The sequence below is a fragment of the Zalophus californianus genome, chromosome 5 (assembly GCF_009762305.2).
Source record: "Zalophus californianus isolate mZalCal1 chromosome 5, mZalCal1.pri.v2, whole genome shotgun sequence".
Classification (NCBI taxonomy): domain Eukaryota; kingdom Metazoa; phylum Chordata; class Mammalia; order Carnivora; family Otariidae; genus Zalophus; species Zalophus californianus.
Window position 1 is genome coordinate 54,286,473 of NC_045599.1, and position 25,861 is coordinate 54,312,333.

At 34.1% G+C, this 25,861-nt stretch overlaps 1 protein-coding gene across 3 annotated transcripts in view; it reads left to right on the plus strand.

Annotated features, from left to right (window-relative positions):
• TNPO1 (transportin 1) overlaps nt 1-19,965 on the plus strand; it is an 81,120-nt gene extending 61,155 nt beyond the window's left edge. For 2 of the 3 annotated variants that reach the window (XM_027605342.2, XM_027605343.2), the window contains exons 12-25: nt 348-500; nt 1,641-1,866; nt 3,686-3,857; nt 4,883-4,969; nt 6,134-6,241; nt 6,376-6,534; nt 6,615-6,702; nt 9,168-9,266; nt 9,480-9,575; nt 12,420-12,495; nt 13,370-13,469; nt 16,249-16,323; nt 17,220-17,362; nt 19,581-19,965. In XM_027605342.2, the coding sequence (XP_027461143.1) occupies nt 348-500; nt 1,641-1,866; nt 3,686-3,857; nt 4,883-4,969; nt 6,134-6,241; nt 6,376-6,534; nt 6,615-6,702; nt 9,168-9,266; nt 9,480-9,575; nt 12,420-12,495; nt 13,370-13,469; nt 16,249-16,323; nt 17,220-17,327 (1,547 nt within the window). In that variant the 3' untranslated portion in view covers nt 17,328-17,362; nt 19,581-19,965. Of the gene's footprint in view, nt 1-347; nt 501-1,640; nt 1,867-3,685; nt 3,858-4,882; nt 4,970-6,133; nt 6,242-6,375; nt 6,535-6,614; nt 6,703-9,167; nt 9,267-9,479; nt 9,576-12,419; nt 12,496-13,369; nt 13,470-16,248; nt 16,324-17,219; nt 17,363-19,580 lie in introns of those variants that run through there. The other variant, XR_003522039.1, reaches the window with a different exon arrangement.
• The last annotated feature ends 5,896 nt before the right edge of the window (nt 19,966-25,861 follow it).

Consider the following 25,861-nt stretch of genomic DNA (forward strand, 5'->3'; position numbering starts at 1 on the left):
TCACTAAGAATGTTAAGTAGAAATAATAAATGTATACATTTTACTGCAGGTTTGTAGAAGTGGGCATCATATCCTAGAAGCATTAAATTGAGTGGAACAGTGTTTTGATTTTTCTGTACAGACAAAAGAATCCTAGTGTGACAGTCATGTACAGAATAGAGTATCTTCATAATTAGTTTGCTAATTCTTGGTCATAAAATATTTCTTGTTGATAGAGACAGACTGCCTCCTATTTAATTGAATTCTTTGAAACTCTAGATGTATGAATGAAGTGTTGTAACAGATACAATAATAGGGTTATGATAATAGAGTTTAATGTAATATTTTTGAATTAAATATTTCTTCAGGAAAATGTTCTGCTGCTGCCCTAGATGTTCTTGCAAATGTGTATCGTGATGAGCTTTTGCCACACATTTTGCCCCTTTTGAAAGAATTACTTTTTCATCATGAATGGGTTGTTAAAGAATCCGGCATCTTGGTTTTAGGAGCAATTGCTGAAGGTAAGTCTAGGTCAAAACTGAACTGTGAAGTCCTTAATAGGCCCTAATGCAGATGGACCACTTTAAGGAATGTTATTCTAATAAGCATTGTTATTCAGTCTGGAATTCATACACCTTTTTGCTTTTGTGTTGCTGATGTGGAATAGATGACACTATGATCTATATTAACCTTAAAAAAGATGTTCAAATTCAAAAGCCGTCTTAGCAAAATCAGAGACGGAGACGAACCATAAGTCCTATGACTCTTAATCATAGGAAACAAACAGGGTTGCTGGAGGGGAGAGGGGGTTGGGGGATGGAATAACTGGATGATGGACATTAAGGAGGGCATGTGATAAAATGAGCACCAGTATTATATAAGACTGATGAATCACTGACCTCTACCTCTGAAACTAATAGTACATTATATGTTAATTGAATTTAAATTTAAAAAATAAAAGGAATGAACTGGGAAAAGAGATACCTAATAGCATTAGCAAATGATATGAACAGATAACTAACAAAAATGGAAAGACAAATAGCCCTTAAACACATGAAAAGATGCTCAACCTCACTCACAGTAAAAGAATGCAATTTAAAAAAAAAAAAAAAGCCATCCTAGGATAAGTTTTTACCTTGAACCAGTTAACTATTATTAAACAGCCATAGGCTTATTTCTAACCCCACCGAGATATTTTATAAATGCTTCTGTTACAATAAAAGGAGCAGAATGAGAAGACTGATGTCAGAAGCATCCCCCTTGCTAGAAAAATAATTTTCTCCATTGGTAAGTGCAAGAAACATGGTAGGAGCCTCATTAACCCCCCTAAAGGTTACTGTGTCTTGGAGGTAAGCCTGTATTTACAAGAGTATTTTGTAGGCACTTCTGAAAGCCGTAATTTGTGTAGCAGAAGTAAAATAAGTTTTCCTAACCCTACCAGAAGACCTAGGAGCAAGTAGCTTTCATTTCTTTTTTTAAATTTTGGAACAGATTATTAGAGACTATTTATTGCAGTGGAGATGATCTCAATGTGTTTTCTATTTTTTTTATCTGAATATTTTTCATGGCTGCGTTTATCAGTTTAGTATTCAACTGAAATAATTTTGTTTTAAATGAATTTTTACACTTTCTGAGAGATTTGTTACTTTTTTTTTTTCCAGGTTGTATGCAAGGCATGATTCCATACCTGCCTGAGCTCATTCCTCACCTTATTCAGTGCCTCTCTGATAAAAAGGCTCTTGTGCGTTCCATAACGTGCTGGACTCTTAGCCGCTATGCACACTGGGTAGTCAGCCAGCCCCCCGATACGTACCTGAAGCCATTAATGACAGAATTGCTAAAGCGAATCCTGGACAGCAACAAGAGAGTACAAGAAGCTGCCTGCAGGTGGGACAAATCCATAACATTGTAGATTGTGGGGAAAGGGAGTGGGTATTTCAGTGAGAAAATAACTTTTAGCTTTGTGGTGGAATGTTGGTTTTAAACGATTAATGGAGCTTTTATTACCTGTAGTTTTTATCTGATGATTCTGTAAATCAAAACGTGAGTCAACTAGGTGTCAGTCTTAGCTGTTCCTTCAACTCATTTTTTTTCTCTGTGGCTATGGTAACAGAATTCTCTTTCATCCTAATTCTCGCAGACATCTGGAATGGTGATAGTGGGGGTCTGGCTCTTAAAGGAATAACAAAGTTTGAGCAGATTCACGTTATTAGTTTTAAAGGTCAGCTACCACAACTCCATAGAAAGTCCTACAGTGACTTACCATCTTTCACTTAGTGAATCCACTCCAGTAGCTGCTCTGTCGTTTGGGGCTGTCTGTGTTTTTATATCAGATCAGCAGTTAGTTTCATTACTATAAATATTCCAGTTTTCTGGAACAAACCTTTGTGTTCTAAAAAGGCCTTACATATTTATAGCTCTTAACTTTTTAATTAGAATTGCTTTACTCTTGACTTTGTTAATAAGAAATAGCTGTTGAAAAAGAGGAAAATAAATTTAAGTGGAGTTGTACTTTACCAGATGGGAAGCAAAAATACCTGAAAGCATTCTGATTGAAAGAACATTGAACCAAAAGGGCTTTGGTATTACTAGCACTAACTACATTTTTTTTTTTTTAAATGAGGGGCGGATACAGATTATGTTTGGTTTCCTGCAGATTTTTTTTTTAACTATTAGTTGTTAGGCATATATTAAATGCTGTGTTTACAGTCCCTGCCATCTTAAACTTAGAGGCTAGTATAGAATACTAAACGACTATATATAATCAAAATTCATGGCAAGTGCTGCGAAGGTTATACATAACATAGTTCACAATTTAAGACCAGGCTTTCACTAACAAATGGCTTAATGTTTTAGGAAATTGCTATGAGTGGGTAGAATAGAAAATAATACAAACCTTAATTTTAGAAATGAAAAGCCAGGTACACCTTAGAGTCCAGACAAATTTAGGCCTAAATTGAAGTAACTACTCAGACTCTGGAGTGTTTGCCTTTTGTGTATATTTGTCTTAGTAGGTAAACCATACATAAGGCAAATCTGTAATAACAAACACACTGTGCATTCTAATGTATGGTGTAGAACTTTAGACCAACATTTTTAAGCTTTATTGAAGAAAGATTGACAAAAATAATCCATATATTTAAAATGTACAATGTGATGACTTGATAAACATATACATTATGGAACAGTTAGCAAGATCAAGATCATTAAGACATCCATTACCTCACATAGTTGACATAAGTTTAAGTCTTTTTGTGTGGTGAGAATGGTTAAGGTCTACGCTCAGCAACTTTCAAGTATACAACACTGCATTATTATAGTCCCCATGCTGTACTTTAGATCTTCAGAATTTATTCTTATAACTGCAAACTTGTGCCCTTTGACCACCTGCATCATCCCATTTCCCCCTCCAGCTAAGAGAAACATTTTGGAGGTCATGACACTATGCTAAGTTTGTTGAGTGACTGAATATAAGAACCAACAACAGTTTTAGATTTTACTACTGTGGTGAAGCAAATGCCCATAGGTGACAGCCTCTTTGAAAGAAATAGGGAAGAAATAATAAAAATAAGCCTCTGGTATGGTGAGGTAAAGAGATAGGCATATAAAGTGTAAATGTTCTATAGACTTATTTTCCTATCTCTGTCATAAACTACAGCAGTAATAATATCTCTCTCTCTCTCTTTTTTTTTTTTTTTAACTGTAGTGCCTTTGCTACCTTAGAAGAGGAGGCTTGTACGGAACTTGTTCCTTACCTTGCTTATATACTTGATACCTTGGTCTTCGCGTTTAGTAAATACCAGCATAAGAACCTGCTCATTCTTTATGATGCCATAGGAACTTTAGCAGATTCAGTAGGACATCATTTAAACAAACCAGTGAGTATCTGTGATTAACTATTAAGAAAAGAATATGTACCATATTTATAATCAAAAGGTTAACATATATTTAGAAATGAAATTGGGGAGATGTGAACACTTAGTGTGGGCTACTTTAATAATATAGATCTTAAGATATCAGCAAGTATATTTACTTAGATAATATTACAAGTAAATAAGTTCTTGGTGTGGAAATCATATCAGCATATCACATGAATGCACCAACACTTTCGAGAAAAGGGATGATAAACGTCTTACCTGTGGGTTTCAGCTTTTACTTAATTACAAGTATTTATCTACCACTTCATAAATACTAAAGTTTTAGAGTACCACATCTAGACATTTTTGTTTTCTCACTGGAACTTAGAAGTATGGGGAATATACACTAAGATAAGACAGTTAGAAATTGGGATAATAATTAGTTAGAAATGCTAAATAGTGGTATGGCTAAGGATCCAAACTCTGTTTTTAGTAGAGTTAAAAAGAGGATGGTGGAATTGGCTTTGTTTAAATAGGATTTAAATAATAGAATTTCAGGCTCAGAATTCCCAGCAGAAGAATAGATTACATGTTTATAATTGCTATATGAAAAGTCTTTAAAAAATTATGTATAGAAGTTATACCTAAAATTTGGTGCAGGACACTTCGTGGGTTTGCTTCAGTGTTGGTTGGTTTTGTTAACATAGTATACAGCAAGGACCATACTACATGTTACAAGCTCCAGGACTGAAAAAGTTCAGAGTAAACTTACGCAAATTATCCCTGATTATGATCAAATAGTTTTTGGGTAGTGGTATATTTGTATACATTTTATTTCAAAAAGGATATAAGATGACTTAAAAATAGAACAAGGTTATATAAAAGCAGAAAATGAAAATTTTAAAGGTGCTAAGAAGAGCAGACTGTCTTAAAATGCATTCAGTAATGATTTTACACAATTACTCTAAACAGATTTTAATTTTCATAGACCCAAAATGGACTTGTTTACATATGATAGTGGAGCTTTATGTGTTTTTCACGAATAGGAATATATTCAGATGCTAATGCCTCCACTGATCCAGAAATGGAACATGTTAAAGGATGAAGATAAAGATCTCTTCCCTTTACTTGAGGTATGCTAAGCTGGGTAACCTTTAGTTAATCTAATAGTGTGTTTCATCAAAAACATGTGTAAATATAAAATGTGGGGATGTGTGAGAAGGAAATGTTAATAAATGTACATTTTGAACCATTTCTGTCAAAAATGCTGAATAAGTGTGTAACTGCCCTTAATTATGGTACATCCATACTAAGAAATACTGTTAAATAGAAAAACCATAATGGATGTGTTAAGTTGGTTTTTGTTTTGTTTCGTTTTGTTTTTCTTAAGGTTGTCCAAGGATTATATTACATGTTTTCTCACCTGCTCTGCTTTGCTCTGCTTCAGTGATAATCAGTTATCTTGGAGGTCTTTCCATATCCGCATATATATGTCCTATATTTAATTGTATTTCTTTATATAGATACATATAGCTATACCATGACAATATAGTTCCAATTATGTGTTATATACATACACACACACACACAACTATTTAATGTGTTCTGTACCTATTGTATATAGACACACATAGTCAAATGTGAAGTAGCATTGAGTCTTGATGCTGGTAAGGGAGGGACTTTGTTTCATACCCTTTCTGTCCAGGTTGAGGTTTGATAGTTGATGTTATTCAAATAATTGAACATGCAATTAAATATAACTTAAATGAATTGATACTGGTAAAGCCATTTCAATCATCGTCATTCTTGTTTCCCCTGTCATTTCAGGGGTCATCACTTCTGCCATGGTTTGTCCCTAGCCAGAGAAGTAAAAACTTAACATGACTAAGCAATGGCTGATTCTGGGCCCAACAAACGAGAAAAATCATTAATTTACTTTAAGGCAGGGGCTCAGAATATGCCCATTAAAAGTCCACCCATATCGTTGAGCAGGATGAGAGGATAAACAAATATCTCTTATATTTGATGAAAAAAATAAGCACACATAATAGTTAACCTGGTTCTCTAATGATAATGTTCATTACAGAAACTTTTTTGAGGAAACCTCCCTTTACCAGCAGCAAACTTAACGGCAACGGGTGGCATCTAAAAAGGAGAGGTCTGGAAAAGATAACCTACTATTGTAGAATAGTAGAGCAGGCTCATAAATGACCAGAAACTTACTGAGTATGCTCTTAAGCATTTATCATAATTTTAAGTATATCCAGAAATTTACATTTGTACTTTATTCTTTCTAGTGCCTATCTTCAGTTGCCACAGCCCTGCAGTCTGGTTTCCTTCCATACTGTGAACCTGTGTACCAGCGTTGTGTAAACCTAGTACAGAAGACTCTTGCACAAGCCATGGTATTTTTAAAAAATATTTATATCTACCGTCCCTGGCATCGTAAACATTTTTCTAAGGATAGACATAATGTATACAAATTTTTTAATCTAATTGATTCAGACTAAGTTTTTTAAAACTTTTGGTCTGATTTCAGCTGAACAATGCTCAACCAGATCAATATGAGGCTCCTGATAAAGATTTTATGATAGTGGCTCTTGATTTACTCAGTGGTCTGGCTGAAGGACTTGGAGGCAACATTGAACAGCTAGTAGCCCGAAGTAACATTCTAACGCTAATGTATCAATGCATGCAGGTGAGACTTGTTAAATTAAAATGTATCAAGACCTGATTCTCTGTGTCACCTTGGGGTTAATTTGTTCTTACTCCTTGTAGGATAAAATGCCAGAAGTTCGACAGAGTTCCTTCGCCCTGTTAGGTGACCTGACGAAAGCTTGCTTTCAGCATGTTAAGCCTTGTATAGGTATGAATATTTCCTACTGCTATGATGTGCTTAACATTAGTTTTACATCAGTTATATTTCTGTATTATTAAACTGAAATGTCATGGAATTCCAACATTTATAAATGTACTAGTTAAAGCTGCTCTGAGTGAAGCAGGTAGGATGGAACACCCTTGCTCCCTTGAATTTATAATCACTTGAGCAGCTCATTAGGCTCCAGTCGTATGACTGGAGAAAAGCTGGAAAAGTATTACTTTAGTGTGAAGGACATGCCACCTGTGAAACCTTGGTACAATATGCAAGTTTACTGGTAATTTTGAGTAGCCGCCCTTTTGGGGGGTTAGAGGTACCCACAAGTAATAATAGTCTTTCTCATAAACCAGTGTACTTTTTCAGATATCATAGTAAACTTCAAACAATTTACTTCGAAAGTAAATAATTTGGTTTTGTTTTTGTCGTAGCCTTTTGTGACGGTAATAAGGGATTCCTCGAATAACATAAACTGAATTGCTTTCAAAATCATGGATTAAATGGGTTTTTGGTTTTCTTTGATTTCTATATCCCAATGTTTTGGATGCTAGTTTCTTATGATACACGATTTAGTGGACCATGGTTTAAAGCATGGACCTGAAATGGTTTTTTCATTTGATACAGTTGTACTTAGCGTTTTTTTTGGCTTTCTGCCCCCAGTTTTATTGAGAGATGATTGACGTATAGCATTGTGTAAGTTTTGGGTATACGACATAATTTGATATAGGTATATATTGCAAAATCACAGTAAATTTAGTTAACATCCATCACCTCATATACTTAAAAGATTTTTTTTCTTACTAAGAGAACTTTTAAGACCTCTCTTAGCACTTCCAAATATACAGTACAGTATTGTTAACTATAGTCATCATGTCATACGGTGCATCCCCAGGACTGACTTATAATTGGAAGTTGGCACCCTTTGGCCAACTTCACTTCCCAGTTGTGCCTTTGAATAACAACTGTATTTCTGAACTTTGGATAATAACATTAATTATGGTATATTAAACCCTCAAGTTTAAGCCTAACTACTGTAAATGAGAGTGTAATGAATTCTTATTTTATGGAAGGCTTTTTCTACCAATACTTAACCACCTGATGTAGTTTTTATGAATTTAAACTTGTATGAAGGATTTTCTTTATTTTTCTTCTTTAAGACTTTATAAACCATGTATCTCTTCTTCAGGAGGTACACTGTGTCTATCATTTTTTTGTTTCTTTTTTTATGTTATCAACCGTGATGATCATTTTCTAGATCAGGGTTTTTCAACCAGGGGCAATTTTAACATCTTCAACCCCAAACATTTGGTAGTGTCTGGAGACATTTAACCCTGGGGGTGTGTTACTCGTACCTAGTAGGTAGATCTGGACCAAATTATTAGTATTGCTGAGATTTAGAAACCCTGGCTTAAATCTACTGACTTGGGGCACCTGAGTGGCTCATTTGGTAAAGCATCTGCCTTCAGCTTAGGTCGTTATCTCAGGGTCCTATGATCCAGCCCTGCATCTGGCTTCTCTGCTCAGCGGCCAGTCTGCTTCTCCCTCTCCCTCTGTGATCTCTCTCGTTTTCACTCTCTCTTAAATAAATAGTCTTTTAAAAAAATAAATCTGCTAACTTATTGGGGATTTAAAAAGATGCTACTCTAATTCTTGATTTAACAGTGAGAATATATACATAGAGACGTTTCTCATACCAGTGTATTATTACCGTGAGGTACAAACCATATAGGGGAGGCAGGATAATTACTTGATTCTTTCTCTTTGTTTACCAGTTTTCAAAATAATGAATTGATTCCCAGCATCTTCCACAGGTATCTATATTGTGTTTCGGAGTTCAGTTTTTGTTTGTGTTTGGTTCTTTTTTGAGTGTCAGTATGAATTCATGATGCTCAAATTGTCCTACCACTGGCAGTGGGAGCATAATCAAACTGGCTCCTTAGTCCTTCCTGGTATGACAAAATAGTCCAGGCTTGTTTTGTACATTTCCTGCCTTTAGCCTGCAATGAGACACTTCTCTGAGAGCCCTCCTCATTCCTTTTAAGTGGAAAATGATGTTTAGAGACCATAATCTGAGCACTAAGGTCAAAGTTACTTTAAAAGCCAAAATCATTGATTTTTTTAAAAAATTTGTGTGTGTGAAAAACTAGCTTTGAAGAAAGTTGTATCATGTTTTCCTCATTTATAATTTGAATTTTTTCCATCTGATGACGAGCTATTACTCTGACCAACTCATTTTAATGATACCTAAAATAGACCAAAACTTACGTTTCCTGGTCTACTTCATAGGAAGTTCAGTGGCCAAATAATGCTTTTTTCACTTTAAATATTATCAAAACCTTTTAAAATTTGCTATTTCTTGCCTAGATTTCAGTTTCCACCTAGTAGATTTCCTTTAAAGCACAATACACTGCTGTTGAAAAGTTTACTACATGGTTGTTAAAAAATTTTTTTTCTAGCTGATTTCATGCCTATACTGGGAACCAACCTAAATCCAGAGTTCATTTCAGTCTGCAATAATGCCACATGGGCAATTGGAGAAATCTCCATTCAAATGGGTAAGATCTTTCTCCCCTTTAAAAGCACTGTAAATTTTTTAGATGCCTTTGTATTTTTGTAATTGCTTTTTCTCTTTAACTTAAGTGGGTTTTATATATATATATGTTTATTATTAATCTATGTCACAGTTAATAAAGGGAGCAAGGTATTTTATGTTGATATTTTAACATTAAAATTTTTCTCTTTTGTTTTCTCTTTTGGGGGTGATTTAGGTATAGAGATGCAGCCTTATATTCCTATGGTGTTGCACCAGCTTGTAGAAATCATTAACAGACCCAACACACCAAAGACGTTGTTAGAGAATACAGGTACCATATGACTGAACTGTTATGGTGAAGAGAAAACTATTTGCCTTTTAAAGTTAAGATGCGTAGAGAAACCAAAGCAAAGCTAGCTTTAGAAACCCAGCTTATCATTAACAGCTGTTTGAGATTTCAGTAATGATCCGTACTGTTTTAAGTGTATTGCATAACCAATTTTCAGAGACTTTAAAAAACACTTCTCCCCTATTCTGTGTTTTAATCCTCCCTCAAATGGACCCTAGCTAAAATAACTATTGAACAATATGAATTTTAATTTTATGTTAATTCAGAGAGTAACTGGCAGCTGGGAAGTAATTTTTTTTTTTTAATCCATAAAATTGTGGCCAAAAATAGACATCAGTGTAGGGGCTAATTGGTTAACAATGGCATGTGTATTTTGTATTTCATTGTATATTTTCCTTCAAATTGAGAACTTAGGCAGTACCTTGTGGGATTTTTATTCAGGAGGCTTGTTTCTCTTTTGCATTTATAGAGAGCATGTTGATATTAAAGAGTACCTTCCATACTATAGAACACATTTCAGGGTGATTTCTTTCTACCCTCCCTGATTTTTGTTAATAATGATAAAAGATGTGAATTTTGTTTTCAATCAGGCACATCCTCTTCTTTATATAACTAAGATAATTCCAGTAAATATATTCATAGTCAGGGTTTTACCGAAATACTGGACAAAGATTAAAATAAGGTCTTCTAAATAAGAAAACTTTGTTTTCAAAGACATTTTAATTTTATATTTTTTAATTATAGAAAGTATATATTTTAATGTGATTAAAGTTGATATGTTTATTGGTATGGAAGGAAATCTTTGAATTAAGAAACAGTTATATAGCTGTTTGGCTGTATGGGTACTGTTTATATCATAAAGTGAATTAGATTTTCTTGCTGAAAAGTACAAAAATCTGTGTATTAGGATGGTTATGAAATCTTGTCAGGTTTTTATCTCTTTAGAATGCAGTACCTATACATGACATTCAGATTTGGAACACCTGCCATTATAAAATTACTGTTGAACCTAAAGAAATTTCCTATTTATTTTTAAATGTGAATGCATAACTGCAGATAAATGTTGAATGTAATGTATATTAAAGTTTCTTGTGGGATATCAGCTTGTGAATTTGTTAGACAATTCCTTTAACAAATTGGCTTTATAAGTTTATATTCTTAAGTATGATTCTGCTCTAAACCAAAAAGTAGTTGATAATGCCCATCAAGTTGACAGATTAAATTGATATGATTGAAAAACACTTGGGATTCGCTGGATTAATCTTATCACAAGTGGCTGCAAAAAATGTTTCCAGTATTCCTTATCCAAAAGGGGCGGGTGGATGTTAATTACAAAAATAAAACCATTGTCAATGGCTAATGTCTGTAGATTTTAGCAACTTAATTACCATTTTCTTAATATTTCATAAAGCCAATTCCTTAGTGTATGCAGTTATTTGCTCTTTTTCCAATTAGTATATCCTACACTGAACTTTTTCAATGGACCATCATCTGCTTTATCGCATGTTTCATTGGATTGTTCATACTTGCCTGTTTAATGAGAATGTTGCATAGTTTGTGTCTTTTGAACATAGGTTTTCTTTCTCTTGCTTCATATGAATCTGCTGGATTTTAGTATTATCTGTGTAGTTTGCTTCAAGTAATCCTTAAACATTTTTCTTTACCCCCCCACCCTTTTTTTATGAAAGGTTAGCCTGTAAGTTTTTGAGAGAACACCATTAAAGCACCTTATGGTTTGTTTTCTGTTTGTATTTTTTTTCCCGTTGTGTATAAATGTATTTATATGTATGTACCTTTGAATTGCAGAATGCAGTTCTGAGTTGCAACTTCTTTTAGCTCTTCGTAAGTTTAAGGACTTCCTGAATGAATTTTGATGGTGAATATGTTTGAGTAATTCCCACTTCGAAATTTTTAAGTAAAATATTAGCATGTGATCAGTATAATGTTTCATCTATTTTGTGCTATGCCTTTTATATAGCAAAGACAGATTATTTGTTCCTTTCGTCCACATTTCACATCATTGCAGTGGACTGTAAATTTCCTTCATGTCAATTATGGTTTGTGAAATTAGTGGGCTGTTACCCGAGTTGTTACCATTATCATCACCATCAGAGGTTAATTGGAATGGAATTGACACAGCACAGCAATTTTCTAATTCATTCATTCGTTGCATACTGCAACACCTAAAATTTGATGGTTGATTTTGATATCAGGCAACAAATGGTCCACCAGAAATGTTAACGAACAAAACTACCTAAATTGCGATTAAATTCCTAGTTGATTTTGAAAGATTGGAAATCACTTATTTAAAAAGACATAGAGAAGTAATTTTAACTGTTTTAACTTCTGAGAACTGTGTTTGAGTAAACAATTCAGAAATGTAATCATTCACATTTACTAATATTTCTTGGGGGAAAAACATAGATTTCATTATTAAATTCTGAAATTTCAACTGGCTTTGAATGGAGAATCTCTAAATCCATGCATTTAATCGCTCATCTTTTGATTAACAGAATATCTTCTTACTTGATTGAGCGAGAAAAGCAATTCATCATGGTTTTTGGTGTTCTCTCAACCTTTGAAGTTTTTTTAATTCCTTTTGTTTTCCTTTTTCCAAGAGTATGCCATATATGTTGCTGCCCCTTATTTTAGGGGGTGGTAATAAACAGCACTGGTGAAATCTTATGTTTATTATCATACACAAATTCTGTTGGTTTCTGTTTCTGAGTTATTTGTTGTTTTTTCTTTATTTTTTCTCCTTCCCCCTCATTTGCTCATGTCTTGGTTGGCGTTTGGTGGTGTATAACCGTGATTGCGTTACCTTAGCAATAACAATTGGTCGTCTTGGTTACGTTTGTCCTCAAGAGGTGGCCCCCATGCTACAGCAGTTTATAAGACCCTGGTGTGTATTATTCAATCTTTTTTTTTTAATTCATTTTTCTTCACTCTTTCTTTCTCTTTCTATCTCACTTTTAGATATATTTTCAGTTGGTTACAAAAATCACAATCCTTAATCATTGCCAACCATGTGACTAATCTTGTCCTAGCAGGTTTGTGAGGTTTTTCAGTAGCATCGTCATGTATATTTATTTTATGTTGTGGCTAACGACTAATTGATGCATGGGATAAGATTGTCACATGCTTGCTGTGTTAAAAAGCTTGATTATACATGAAAAGCATTTAAATATCCACCAGTTAAATAAAGATGCATGCAAATTCTATAAATTTAGGTTTTTGCATTGTTTCTTTTTTAGAATTAATTTGAAAACTTGGATTGCATTAAGAAATACATGTTTAAATTACGTTATGTATAAAAACCTTATTTGCTTGTTAATGTTAAAGTTAAACATCTACACCATAAGTTGTGTAATAATAGTTTATATTGTGGCAGTAAATCCTATGTTCTGCTTCTTTCAATTGATAATCTTTCAAGTCATTTTTAGTAGTGTTTAATGGAATACAAGTCATAATACAGTTTTAAAAATTCGTAATTTACTTTTGGCTCAACCTCATTAATACTTTAAATGGGAGATTAGAATCAACTGTCCCTTTTAGAGATGTGGTCTCTTAATAAGAAAATGTGAATTGCAAGGCTTCTGCTGTATTGAGATTAGAGGGGCCAAACGTGCAGGAAGAATGAGAAAGCTTATTATGAAAATCCTTTGAATTTAAACATTATCTCTACTGTGGTGCTTATTCCATTAAATACTGTCCATTAGTATTGTGATTGAAGCTGCTTTTTACTTAAATGCTGACCTCAGTCTGTAATTTCGTAGGTGCACCTCTCTGAGAAACATCAGGGACAATGAGGAAAAGGATTCAGCCTTCCGTGGGATTTGCACCATGATCAGTGTGAACCCCAGCGGAGTAATCCAAGTAAGAAGCCACCGAGACTGACTAACCTTTAGTGCTCTGAGCAATGAAACCTTGAAGGGCCAATTACTTTAACACTTGGATTAGGGAAGTATCATAGATTACACATTTGTGGAAGATAATAAAGAAGTGTTTTTAAAAAGCTGCAGACTTCTGAATACTTTGAAATGATAATGCTTGTTTATGACTCCCTCACTCTTCTTTTGTCATGAAGCAGATAGCACATTAGGATATTGAGGTTGTAGTCTTGCCTTGAATTAAGCCAGAGCAGCTTTCGTCCACATTCGCTTTGTACATGCCTCCTTCCATTGAGTTTCAGTTTGTTGAATTTCCAGATAGCGACACTTAAGAGAGTGACCCAAGTGTAGTAGGTTACTTTCTCTTATTTAGAATTAAACTTAAAAATTCAGTAGTGGGGGCGCCTGGGTGGCTCAGTCGTTAAGCGTCTGCCTTCGGCTCGGGTCATGGTCCCGGGGTCCTGGGCTCGAGCCCCGCGTCGGGCTTCCTGCTCGGCGGGGGTCTGCCTCTTCCTCTCCCACTCCCCCTGCTTGTGTTCCCTCACTCACTGTCTCTCTGTCAAATAAGTAAATAAAATCTTTAAAAAAATGTTTTTTCCAGTATTCAGAATACTGAATTAACCAATGAAAATGCTTTTAACTTGGAGAGTTTAGGATTTATTTCTCTTTGTCTCCTGTCTTTGTTTAGATAGTATCTGGACATTTTTAGCATTTAAAAAAATTATTTGGCAAAAGTATCCTATATGAGTCTGATAACCTCTGGATCCAAGTGTCAAATTGCAAGACACACAAAACAGGAACACGTTGATTGACCGCGTGTGTCTGAAATCAACAAAAGGCAGGAGGTGGAACTCTAGGTTAAGTATCCCAGGTTGCTCGGCAGATGAGTTGTAAGGAAAAGAAAGTATGGGAGGTATTTTCAAGAAAATAGCCTTTCGTTTCCAGGAGGTACATGCTTTGAACATTACTTTTAATTAATATCTTTGATACCTCCTGTCTTGTGTTAATGATTGTGTTGTTAATTTGTTTAGAAATATTATTAATTACCAGCCATAAAACTCAAATTAATGTTGTGATAGGCATTGAAAACTTATAAATTAGAAATGGAAAAAATCTTTTGACTAATTTCACATTTGTAAAACAATAACTTAGTATGAAAACAGGCCGGTACTATCTTTGGAAATAGTTCCTAGTTGCAAAATAAATTCCTGGAATTAAGCTTCTGGTTTTTTCAATGCTTAAGAAGTTTGTGTCATCTTAAATGTGTTTTAGAGTTATCTGATACAATGTTATATTAAGAGGAAGCATTTTCCCATCAGGATTTTATTGTTTGTTTTTGAATTAACATTTAAGACCGTGAAAGTAAGTAACACATACATATCAGAACATAAGCAGTATCTTAATGCTCTGTATTGAACTGCTGTTTCAATATGATAGTCAAGATTGAAAAATACTTAAATGAAACATTTAAAGTATATACCTTTTGTCACCTTGTTCTTATAGTGAGAATAACCCAGTTTTTTCTAGTGATTGAGCATTGGATTTTTTTGTTTGCACTGGGTCGGGTTGAGTTAGGTATTAATTACAACTACATAATTAGTTTTTCTTTCTAGCTTTTGGTCATTTTAAGTTTCAGTCTGAAACTGAAAAATTTAAATCAAGCTTATTTGGCATATACTTAGCTTTAAGTTATTTCTAGGCCAGTCAGAACTGTGAGATTATTGAATTTATGTATTTCTTTATTTCAGCAAATGAAGGTTTTTAAAATTGGTGCTCATTTGGTACTTTCATTCTGTTGTTGGTGCTAAATATTTACTAGACTGGGGCTCTGGGATGTAAAAAGAAATACAAAAGCACATTCCAATATAAACAATGAGTAGAGGTTTCTTGATGGTGAAATGATAGGGACAGGCATTATTTTATAATTCCTTATCATAGTTGATTTTTAAAAAAATGGTTACAGCTTTGTAATAGAACTTGAAGTCCAGAATTGTGATGCCACCAGCTTTGCTTTTCTTTTTCAACATTCCTTTGGCTATTCGGGGTCTTTTCTGGTTCCATACAAATTTTAGGATTATTTGTTCCATTTCTTTGAAAAAACGTTGATGGTATTTTGATGCGGATTGCATTGAAATGTGTAGATTGCTCTAGGTAGCATTGACATCTTCACAATAAGTCAGTCAGAAAGACATGTATCATATGATCTCACTAATATGAGGAATTCTTAATCTCAGGAAACAAACTGAGGGTTGCCGGAGTGGTGGGAGGGATGGGGTGACCGGGTGATAGACATTGGGGAGGGTATGTGCTGCTATGGTGAGCCCTGTAAATTGTGTGGAAGATTGTTGAATCACAGACCTGTACCTCTGAAACAAATAATACATTATATGTTAAAAAGAAGATAGTAGGAAGGGAAAAATGAAGGGGGGGGGAATTGGAGGGAGAGATGAACCATGAGAGGCTATGGACTCTGAGAAACAAACTGAGGGTTCTAGAGGGGAGGGGGGTGGGGGATGGGTTAGCCTGGTGATGGGTATTAAAGAGGGCACGTATCAAACGGAGCACTGGGTGTTAAACGCAAATAATGAATCATGGAACACTAACATCAAAAACTAATGATGTAATGTATGGTGATTAACATAACATAATAAAATAAAATTTTTTTAAAAAAAAATGGTTTTTTTCAGGTAGGATTCTATCATGATAGGTACATTTTGCTGTGTTTGACAAGTAGCAGTCTAAGGTGTATTTCCTGCTTGTTACAGGATTTTATATTTTTTTGTGATGCTGTTGCATCGTGGATTAACCCAAAAGATGATCTGAGAGACATGTTCTGTAAGGTAAGGTAACCATAAAGTCTTGATGATAAACATCTTGGGACTATTACAATACTAGTTGGAAAGCTTAAATTATTTTTATATTTCATATGAAACAGACTCTGCTTAAATCAATATTGGTAGATCATATGTGTATACACACACACACATCCATATCCCTTGTTCTTGGCAAAGAAGTTGGCTTGGTCTTTTCTTAAGGTACAACAGTGAGTCCGTATCAGTAGGGGGGGACACACTTAAAAGATATTTTCTCAAGCAATACCACTGATTCATGTGGTCCCATTATCCCACCTATCCAAAATAGCATGTATTTTCAAAGATGGCTGACTGAGATTTGGAGTATAATGGAAACTGTTGAACAAAGTAAATCTGAAGTGGTTTCCACAGGGATTAAATCTGTATAGTTCTTTGTTTTAGTAGTGTCCCTTTGGATTAATTCCAGTCAGTACTGAATCATAACAAAATAAGAAATAAAATGTTACCCATTTGAACCCTCTGATATTAAAATTAGTCAACTGTGGTTGCAGACATGAACTTAAAGTTTTGTTATGTTTCCAATATGAAAAAACTTAATGTGGCATAGAAATTTATCCCTTGGGTGAATTCTGTACCTTTTTGTTTGTTTTCCATTAGTGATAGGTCGGAGTTTGCTTCACATACATCTGTTACTAGGACACTTGCTTGAATTCTAAACTTTTCAAAAGCAAGGTTTAGGGTATATTATGAGGTGCTTTTAGGCAAGATGTGATATGGAATCCAACAAAGTTTGAGAATTATTGATTTAAAATGGATAAAATTTTAGAAAAATAAAGTCAGTAAGTGTTTTACTTCAGAAGCTCTGCAGATTGGAATTTTTCTCTTGCTTGGTGATGAATAATGATTTTTTTCACTTTTTGCAGATCCTTCATGGATTTAAAAATCAAGTTGGGGATGAAAATTGGAGGCGTTTCTCTGACCAGTTTCCGCTTCCCTTAAAAGAGCGTCTTGCAGCTTTTTACGGTGTTTAATCTCATACACTTGAGCTGCAGTCCCATAATTAGGGGTAAGTTGTAAGAAGTTTGTGGGAAGTTTTCAGGGTAAAGAAACTTAGGTCTGCAATCTGAAATTGCTGTGTTTTCTACAGAGGTTGAATAAAACTCCTGCAGTATTAGACTTGGAATTTAAAATTACTTAAGGCTAGAGAATTTTTTTTAGAAACTAGCAAGCAAGGTAAAATACATGGTTCTACTTTGAATCCTGAGTAAAAAGAAAACCAAATTAGTATGCTGTTTGGATTACTCAACAAACTAATCCTAGTTTTTAAATTTTTGCCCTATAAGAAGTCACCCACATTCACTTTGGCAGGGTAAACATTATTTGAATTGTGGTTCTGTAATCTCTGATATATCAAGGACTTCTGTGTTGTGAGCTTTTGAGAAAAACCCGCTAAAATTGCAACTAGTTTTGGGCTCAGTGGATAGGAATATTTAATATTCGTTTTTCAGCATGTATTTTATTGAGCACCTACCATGTGACCTGCACTGTATTTTAAAACGGACAATGGACGAGTCTGTTTGGATTTGGGGTAGTAGAGGGATAAATCCATTTGGACTCTTGTTCCTTCAGTTTTTCTGTACTTTAACAATCCTGATCTCATAGCTTCAGTTCCTTCATTGAGTTATTTTGAAGATTAAATAGTAAACTATATGTGATGCCAGAACATAGTATATTACCTAACACACTAAGTTCGCTCAATAAATGTTAGGAATATGGGTCAGTACAGTGAACAAGGATAATCTTTAGGTTTTGAACATGAACTCTGAGACACACTTGACTGGAGAGCCAGAGAGTATACTCAATGTGTGTCCAGAAGATGTCCACCAAATTTAATTATGTTCTCTGTTGGAGTTTTGTTTGCTCTCTTGCTTACTTTGAGCTAGGTTTTAAACCTGGGAAGATTTCCACATACATGCTGTGTAACCTACAAGGCAATAGAAATGGACTCGCAGCCTCCGGAATATCTCAGAGCCCTTTGTGTATTGCCCCCCTGTAGTGTTGAGACCTTTGGCTGTTTTGTGGCTTTAGCATTTTGAAATAGTGCTTAATCATCTTTATGTTAAATCATGAGAGTGTAATGGATGAGGAATGACTCTTAACATCAAGGCCTGAAAGATACAACAGTGAGCAGAGTCTTTAGCACTTTCAGATTTATTAACTTCTGTGATCTCTATCGTAACACCAATTATGAATTTATTGAGTTGATCGTGTTCTGAAACAAGGCATGAAATAATTACCTGCTTTCTAATTAGGGGTAAAAAGTAGATCACGATCTTCTATTCCTGCCTTTTTTCAGAGGCAGAGAAAAGGTGCTGCTTGCACTTTCCCACAGATGGGCTAATCGTCCTCTGAATTCACATCAGTCTTCATCTATGTCCAGTGTTTGGCTTGAGTGGGCAGTAGATTTTTGTTGTGAAATGACCACTGTTAGGCACTGGTTACAATATCCTAGTGATCTAATTTTATTTCTTAATGTGCATCAGAATCACTAAAACTGCTAGTGTTGAAAAGGTCCTTTATAGGAAAATCAAGAAGTCTGAGAACATAGGAAATGACTGGGTAGGATAGGATCAGAAGAATTATTAATAAGGAACATCTAGAAGGAGATGTTAAAATTTACTTTTTCCTATTTACTGACTGTAGTAACCTTAGTGCAGTGTGAACACCTTTAGTTGCCTTGTAAGCTATAACACCAGACAACCAACAGGAAGTCATGTTCTTTTATTTTTTGATGGATTAGAATTTTTGTTTGCTTGATATTGGACATTTTGGCAAAAAAATAATAATGTTTTCATTCTCACCAAGTAAAGGATTATTTTAAAGAAAGTGTTACTTGATTTTGAAAATGTAAGGCAACTTGTTAAGTGAAGAATAACCAATTCCCATTGGGGCCCATTGTTCTAAGGGGGATAAAAAATTAGACTGATAGCATCCTACAAGGCAGCCACCTAAATTTCATCTGTATAATGTAGTGCTCCACACATCTCTCTGCATGTCCCCAGCTTGGTGTCACTTTTCATATCTGATGTAGATGACTGTTAAAAGCCATAGGGGAAGGTAGCAACATGGGTTATCATTGACTGTTAGCATGATCTTCGGTAATTTGTCCAGTTTTCATTTTCTCTAGTTAGAGGTAGCATTCTTACTTGATTTATTTTGCGTTCACTGGCTTTAAGAGAAACCATTGTTAAAATATAAAATTGTTTTGTTTTGTTTTCTTACAGGTCCTTCAGTCTTGGAGACTATGAGGGAGCCTCTGCACCCAGGGAAAATGTTACCCTTTACAGGGGGGAAGGGTAAACCAGTAGGGAATACAGTACAATCCCAACCCTACTGGGAGGGGCGGGAGGGAGGTGTTGCCGTCACTGTATTAAGTCGATGTTGGGAAACGTTTTAACATCTGGAGCCTTTGTGGGTGGAAATCTGTCTCCAATTACAACTCCGCACTGGATGTGAAGAAGCAAAAAAAACAAAAAAAAAAACAAAAAAAAAACAAAAAAAAAAAACAAAACCTATTCAGTCTACTCACAAAACAGTACATCCTGGAATATTATGGGGAATTGTACCAAAACAAGAACCACATAAATGATGCATAGGGATAATAAGAAAGAGGAAAAATTCTATAGCGCACAATAAAGGAAACCTAAGAATGGGGGTTACAAACAGTAAAGAAGCTTTTTTTTTTTCCCCTTAATTTAAAGATTTTTATAAATTTTCCCACGTGTTGGGGCCTTGTTTTTGCATGCTGATGAAGAACTACACAAATGAAGCTAATAGAATTAAAATCAGCTTGCCTACCCATAGTAGAAGCAGGTTCTTGGAAGTTACAATTTAAGGTACCCCAAAAAAAGTTGGAAATAAAACGAAACAAATTTAAACAATGAAGCACCCTGTGAAATGCCAAATGAGTCACTCCTTTTACCTTTGTGGGGTGGGCAGGGAGGGAGGAATAAATGGGGTTGGGCATATCAGACTAAAGATTGACATCTTGATTTTGCATTATAACATTAATGTAGTGGATATAATTTGATGGTTGTACTTCATTAGATTTAATTTCTAGGCCAAGACGTTCTTTTTAAAGTGCAGTTTAAGGTTCAGGCATGCATTCTGGCTCATAGTGATTGAAAGTACTTTAAATTAGTGGGAAAGTAGCATGCTTGCATCACATAGAGTGAGATTGGTATTCATTTACCTCTGTTGCGCCAGTTTGTGTTGCAGTTTACCAATTCAATATAGCCCTGCATTTAAAATTCCTTTTTAAGATTTGTGGATTTTTTATTTTTATTAAGAATATAGATATAAAGTACTGTAGTTTACAGCTAGGCCTTGAAATATCTTTTTAGGATCTTGTTAGGAGTAAGATTGATATTGTATCGTGTGTAACCTGCACAAAGTGGAAAGCTGATATACCTGTGCAGAATCTTTGCCGATGTGCTGTCAGTGTGATGTGCTTTCTGCATGGTTATATACTACTAGTGATGTTATCAGAACTGCTAAAACTTACAATACATGGTAAAAGATCTGTAAGAGGCTGCATAAATGTTAGTCGGCACATAAAGACAATTGTAGAAGTTGAAGACATGATTGCTATATTTCAATGTTTATTCCCACTCAACATATTGCCTTCTAAGCTTTCTTTTTTTGTTCAAAGCATGATCTTAAAGATATGTTTAAGTTAATGGATGTAATGCAGGGTTCCTACACTGTATTGGCGCATGTTGGTGGCCCTCTGTGCCCTAGATATATGCACACAGGGTGCAAGTAAACAGCTACAGAGTGAAAGTTGGTTTGGATCCTCCTCATTTCATTTGTTTAGCTTTTCTGTTATTTTTCTCTACTTACATGTATTCCTGTGAATAAATCCTTGTTAAGTTAACCCTTTACTTTTCCTTCCATGTGTATTTTCTTATATACTGTGAATGTGAAAACCTAACTGGTACACTTGATCTTGTGTCCATATGAAAGTGCAAGTCTTTATTAATTTGGATTGCCTGAACAGTGTATCCCATGATGATGAAGGAAAATGGAGAGATTTTTCTTTTTAACTCTGCTGGTCAGAGATGAAGCCAACACCTTTCCATTTTTCAATGCTGCATATTTAATCTGCAACAAAAATGTTAAGCCATAACAACCTTTTTATATTTTAGTTTGTCACCTTTGCATTGCAGAATAAATCCTGAATAACCATTTTTATAAGCAGTTGCTCCTCTTTGCATGGTTCTGTTCTTCTAAAGGTGTTGAATGATACAGCCATTGCACTGAAGTTTGAGCTGTATGCGTGTGAATTTAAAAATACCGTTTCAAAAAATTTCAGATGCATGGTAGCATGCAGAAAAGGTTTTTGTTATTGTGTGTGTGTGTGTGTGTGTATATGTGTGTATTTTTTTAAACATGTTCTTTCACCTTTTTTCCTCTACTTTGGCTTTGCAAATTTCAGTCTGTAGAGCCTGAAATTAAATCCTATTTTACAATGTCCGATTTTTTTTTTTTTTTTTTAATTCTAAGTTGGATCCAGAGGGTATGTAGCATTTTGCTTTCTAGTACCTTGCTTCACTGGGAGCTCAAAATTTGCTTCATAGTCTTCAAAACCTGATTAAAGTAGCTATTTTATCCTTAAATCCTAGTGATTGTCTATAGTTTCTCAAATATTTTTTAGAATTTGATATGGGAGATACCTTAGTGTTCTGGAATAAGTAAAATTTAAGTCAAAAAGATATGGCAGAATTCTTCTCCAAACACTTTACTAAAACAAACATAAAAAAACAACCTTCAATAAAGTTATCTGGACCTGTGATTGACAATTCTATATTGACTGAAAAGCAATTTGTCACCTATTCGATTAAAAATTGGTTTTCACTTAAGCAGATAACATAAGAATGTGCCCATTTTTGTAGTCGCTTAACTGTTTTTAAATTAAAAGGAAATTTAATTTAAAAATAGAAAGTAAAATTAAGTAAACATGACTGGCAACCTGATTGGGTTGGGTTTTTTTGTGTTTTTTCCCCCCTTGAGGTTATTGTTTCTCCCTAATTTATATTTCAGATACATAGTATAGCATAGGAATTTGCAGAAGCCATTTAAGTTATCTTTAGAGGTAAGCTCTGATTTAGCATTTATTATTCTGATAAAACTTAATACATCATGGGATATATATAAAGCAACTTAATTCTTGTGGTGTAGTCTTAATAGTTTTGAATGTTGACTGAATGTCTATGAACTTGTGTTTGTCTTTGTTACATTCCAGTGTTTCTGCCTCTTGGCATGCTTAAAGCACGGCTTACTTCATCTGCTCCTTACACACTAAAGTGCTGTTAGTGTGCTCAACTACAGAAATAGCCGCTGCTAAGTGATGTAGATTTTCTACTTGAATATTTTTATGTTGTAGGAACCTCAGGAGGTCAGTGTTTACTGTTTTATATATGCCTTCTTTTTCCTGTTCGAGCTTCTCTCTTTGAAGGATTCTAACAGAACAAAAGCTGCTGATCAACCTAAGTTGGAAACAGAAAGTGTATTTAATATAATTTAAATGCATGTTTGGCAGTTCAGTGTTGTAGTCAGTCCATTAGGTGAACTTAGTGCCACAGAATTCATTAATTCAGGAAAGAATTTTGCTTTTTGTATTGTCTAATCTCTTTAATAACTTCATACTGTGTAAAAAAAAATCACTTTTTTATATTTTTTAGTTGGTTATTTCCCAAATAATCAACGTGTAAATAATCTTTAAGAGCCAGTTCTGATGCTTTACATTATTGCTACTTGATTTTGTGACGCAAGTTAGGTTTCAGAAGAATAGATTTTAAGACACTTAACCAAGCCATTACATCTTAAAAACGAAATAAGTAGCCTACATTTTGTAATTAACATATTGATAAACACTGTGATTTTTTTTTTGTTAAGACTTTTTCATTGATCTGAATTGCTTAAATTGCATATATTGTAAAATAGGATCAGATGTATATTTTAAAATAATTTCAACTGACTTTATTGAAATGCTTTGTCTACTCAGTTACGGAATATTCAGATACAAGTTTTATCTCAGGTGAATACTCTTGTATCCTTTTTGCTTTGGTGACATATGCTTATTAAGGGGTCATCATACTTAATTTGTTTTTTTAGTATATTTCATTAAGAATTTTTGCATTTAGTCGGATTTTCCAGTCCTTATTCTAGCAGACTAGGGTGGCAAGATCCCTCCTGGCAAGCCTTTTGCATGCAGGTTTACCTTGAGAGAGAGTTCAATTTGGTCCTCCTTTTCACCAAACCTTCAAGATAGGGAAAATGGATTTTTTTTGTCCTATATTAAATTACCCTGCATAGCTGAAATGCCAGAACTAAACTAATTATATCTTAAGCCCTTTAGTCTAAATTTAACTTTAGTCCTTTGCTATAAAGAAAAAAGTGGGTTTTTTGCTTCATATAATCTATATTATTCATATTGAATGTATTAACAGATAACGGTGCAAAAGACACTCTTCCCAAGAGAAGAGTGTACCATGCATAACTGCAATTTAAATCCTTTAGTAGTACTTAAAATAAAACACACAGCTTTGCTTATTGAGGTGTTTTTGTTTATGTTTTTTTGCAAATATTACAAGGGGGAAAACACTAACTGTTGCTACTAGTACTGTTATTGAAGTGTAGGCCTTGGAATCTTAAAACTGGTCTTCAGATTAAGGGATAATCTAGTTGAAAAATCAGATCAATAAAGAGCTGTGTAACAATATCATCTAGTAATTATACCATGCAAGAGCATTGTATACCTTAGTACATTTCATATTGTATTAAATATGGAGATATTTCTAATGCCTCTTAAATTTTACATAAAAGTCATTCACTTGTACACTTTCCAGGTGACTTGTGACTAATTTTTTCAATCTTATTTAGACCTTTCCCCCATTGGTATTACATATGTAGAGGATTCTTTATCTTTATGCCTAATTATTATACATACTAATTTTAAGGTACACATTTAATTATAGCAACCGTTTATTGTGATTTGTATCCCAGAATGTATTGTGTTTTTAAAAAAAAAAAAAATGTATGCATGATTTTGAGGGAAGTTAAAACGGTGAATGTTTTTTTCACCTCTTGTACATTTTAAAACCAAACCAAATTTATTTGCCAAGCACTGTATCAACAATTAGGAAAATAGTATTTTCCCTTTTGTTAAAATTTTTGTTCATCTACCATAGAGTGAGTCCCCTTTTACTATGGCTTGGTATTATGCAGAGTTAGTTGTTTTGCAAATCTAATTATCTTCCTCAAAGCTTACTATAACATGGTTAGCCTATAAGGCAGTGTTTGTCCCCTCCTAATACCAGCCTCATAAAGGGGTTTTACTGTACTTTCCCCGTATTACCTTATTGATGTTTTCCTATGTGGATATATAACCAAATTAAGATTGGATGATTTTTATGGAGATAATAATTAGACAATACTGTAATTAATTTTACTTAATAGATTATCATCTGTGAGAAGAGATGTTTAAACGTGGTTAATGACTTCACTTCATATTATAAAGCAGTTTTACAATTAATATTCATGTTAACATTGGGTGCAATAATTTAGTAGTTTTAGCTTTAGTTATAAATAACTGGATCTTTCTGCTGACAACTTAGGTTGTATGAGTTATGCTTAAAAGCTTTAAATCTGATGTTTCCTGTACCTGCCACACTATGTTAGAATGTGTCCTTCAAATATATCCTCCTGCAACTTCTCAAACTGTACTAAATTGATATTTCTTGAAGTCTAACTCTGTGCTAACAGATCTTCATTTTAAATAGAATATGGTTTTAATTTTTGATAAGCTGCTGAATTTTAAAGAGAGTTTTTTGGGGCCACCAAATATTTTGGATCATGCAGAGAATATATATTGTACTGTAGTAATTTTGTATTTACATTTGTATGATGTGACATAATAGATGTGAATGTTAATCACTGCTTGACTATGTTAATAAAGTTGTTTAACTATAGATGTTTCACTCTGATTTTTAATGAAAGGAAATGAGCTTTCCCTCCCCCCCCCATTTTGGATCCAGATAAGTCTTGTTGTGTTGTTTTTTGTTGTTGGGGGTTTTTTTCATTTGAGGTTTTTTTTCTTAACTTACACATAGTACACTCTTGTTTGACAACCATTTTTAAATTGAGTATTTTTTTGTTTGTATAATTCAGTAAAAATTTTTGCCCCATGTTTTAATTTAACTGCTGTTGGTGTATTTTCTAAACAGTAGATTCTAGGTTTACCTCTTGGTGGACACAGGAGGGAAAAAATACTGCTCTGCAAAAGGAATTAAAAGACGAAGTCCTGAATAAAACATTGTAAGGATAGACTGCATGAATGTGTATGAATGTTTGTCCTATTAAGGCTTCCTATTTATCCTTCAAAAAATTCAGACTTGGTTTTTGGAAATTGATAGTTACAAAAATAGTTGTCAGGTTGTAATCCATTATTAGAGTTGCATGTGACTAAAATTAAATGTATTAATACATTTCAGGAGAAATGTGT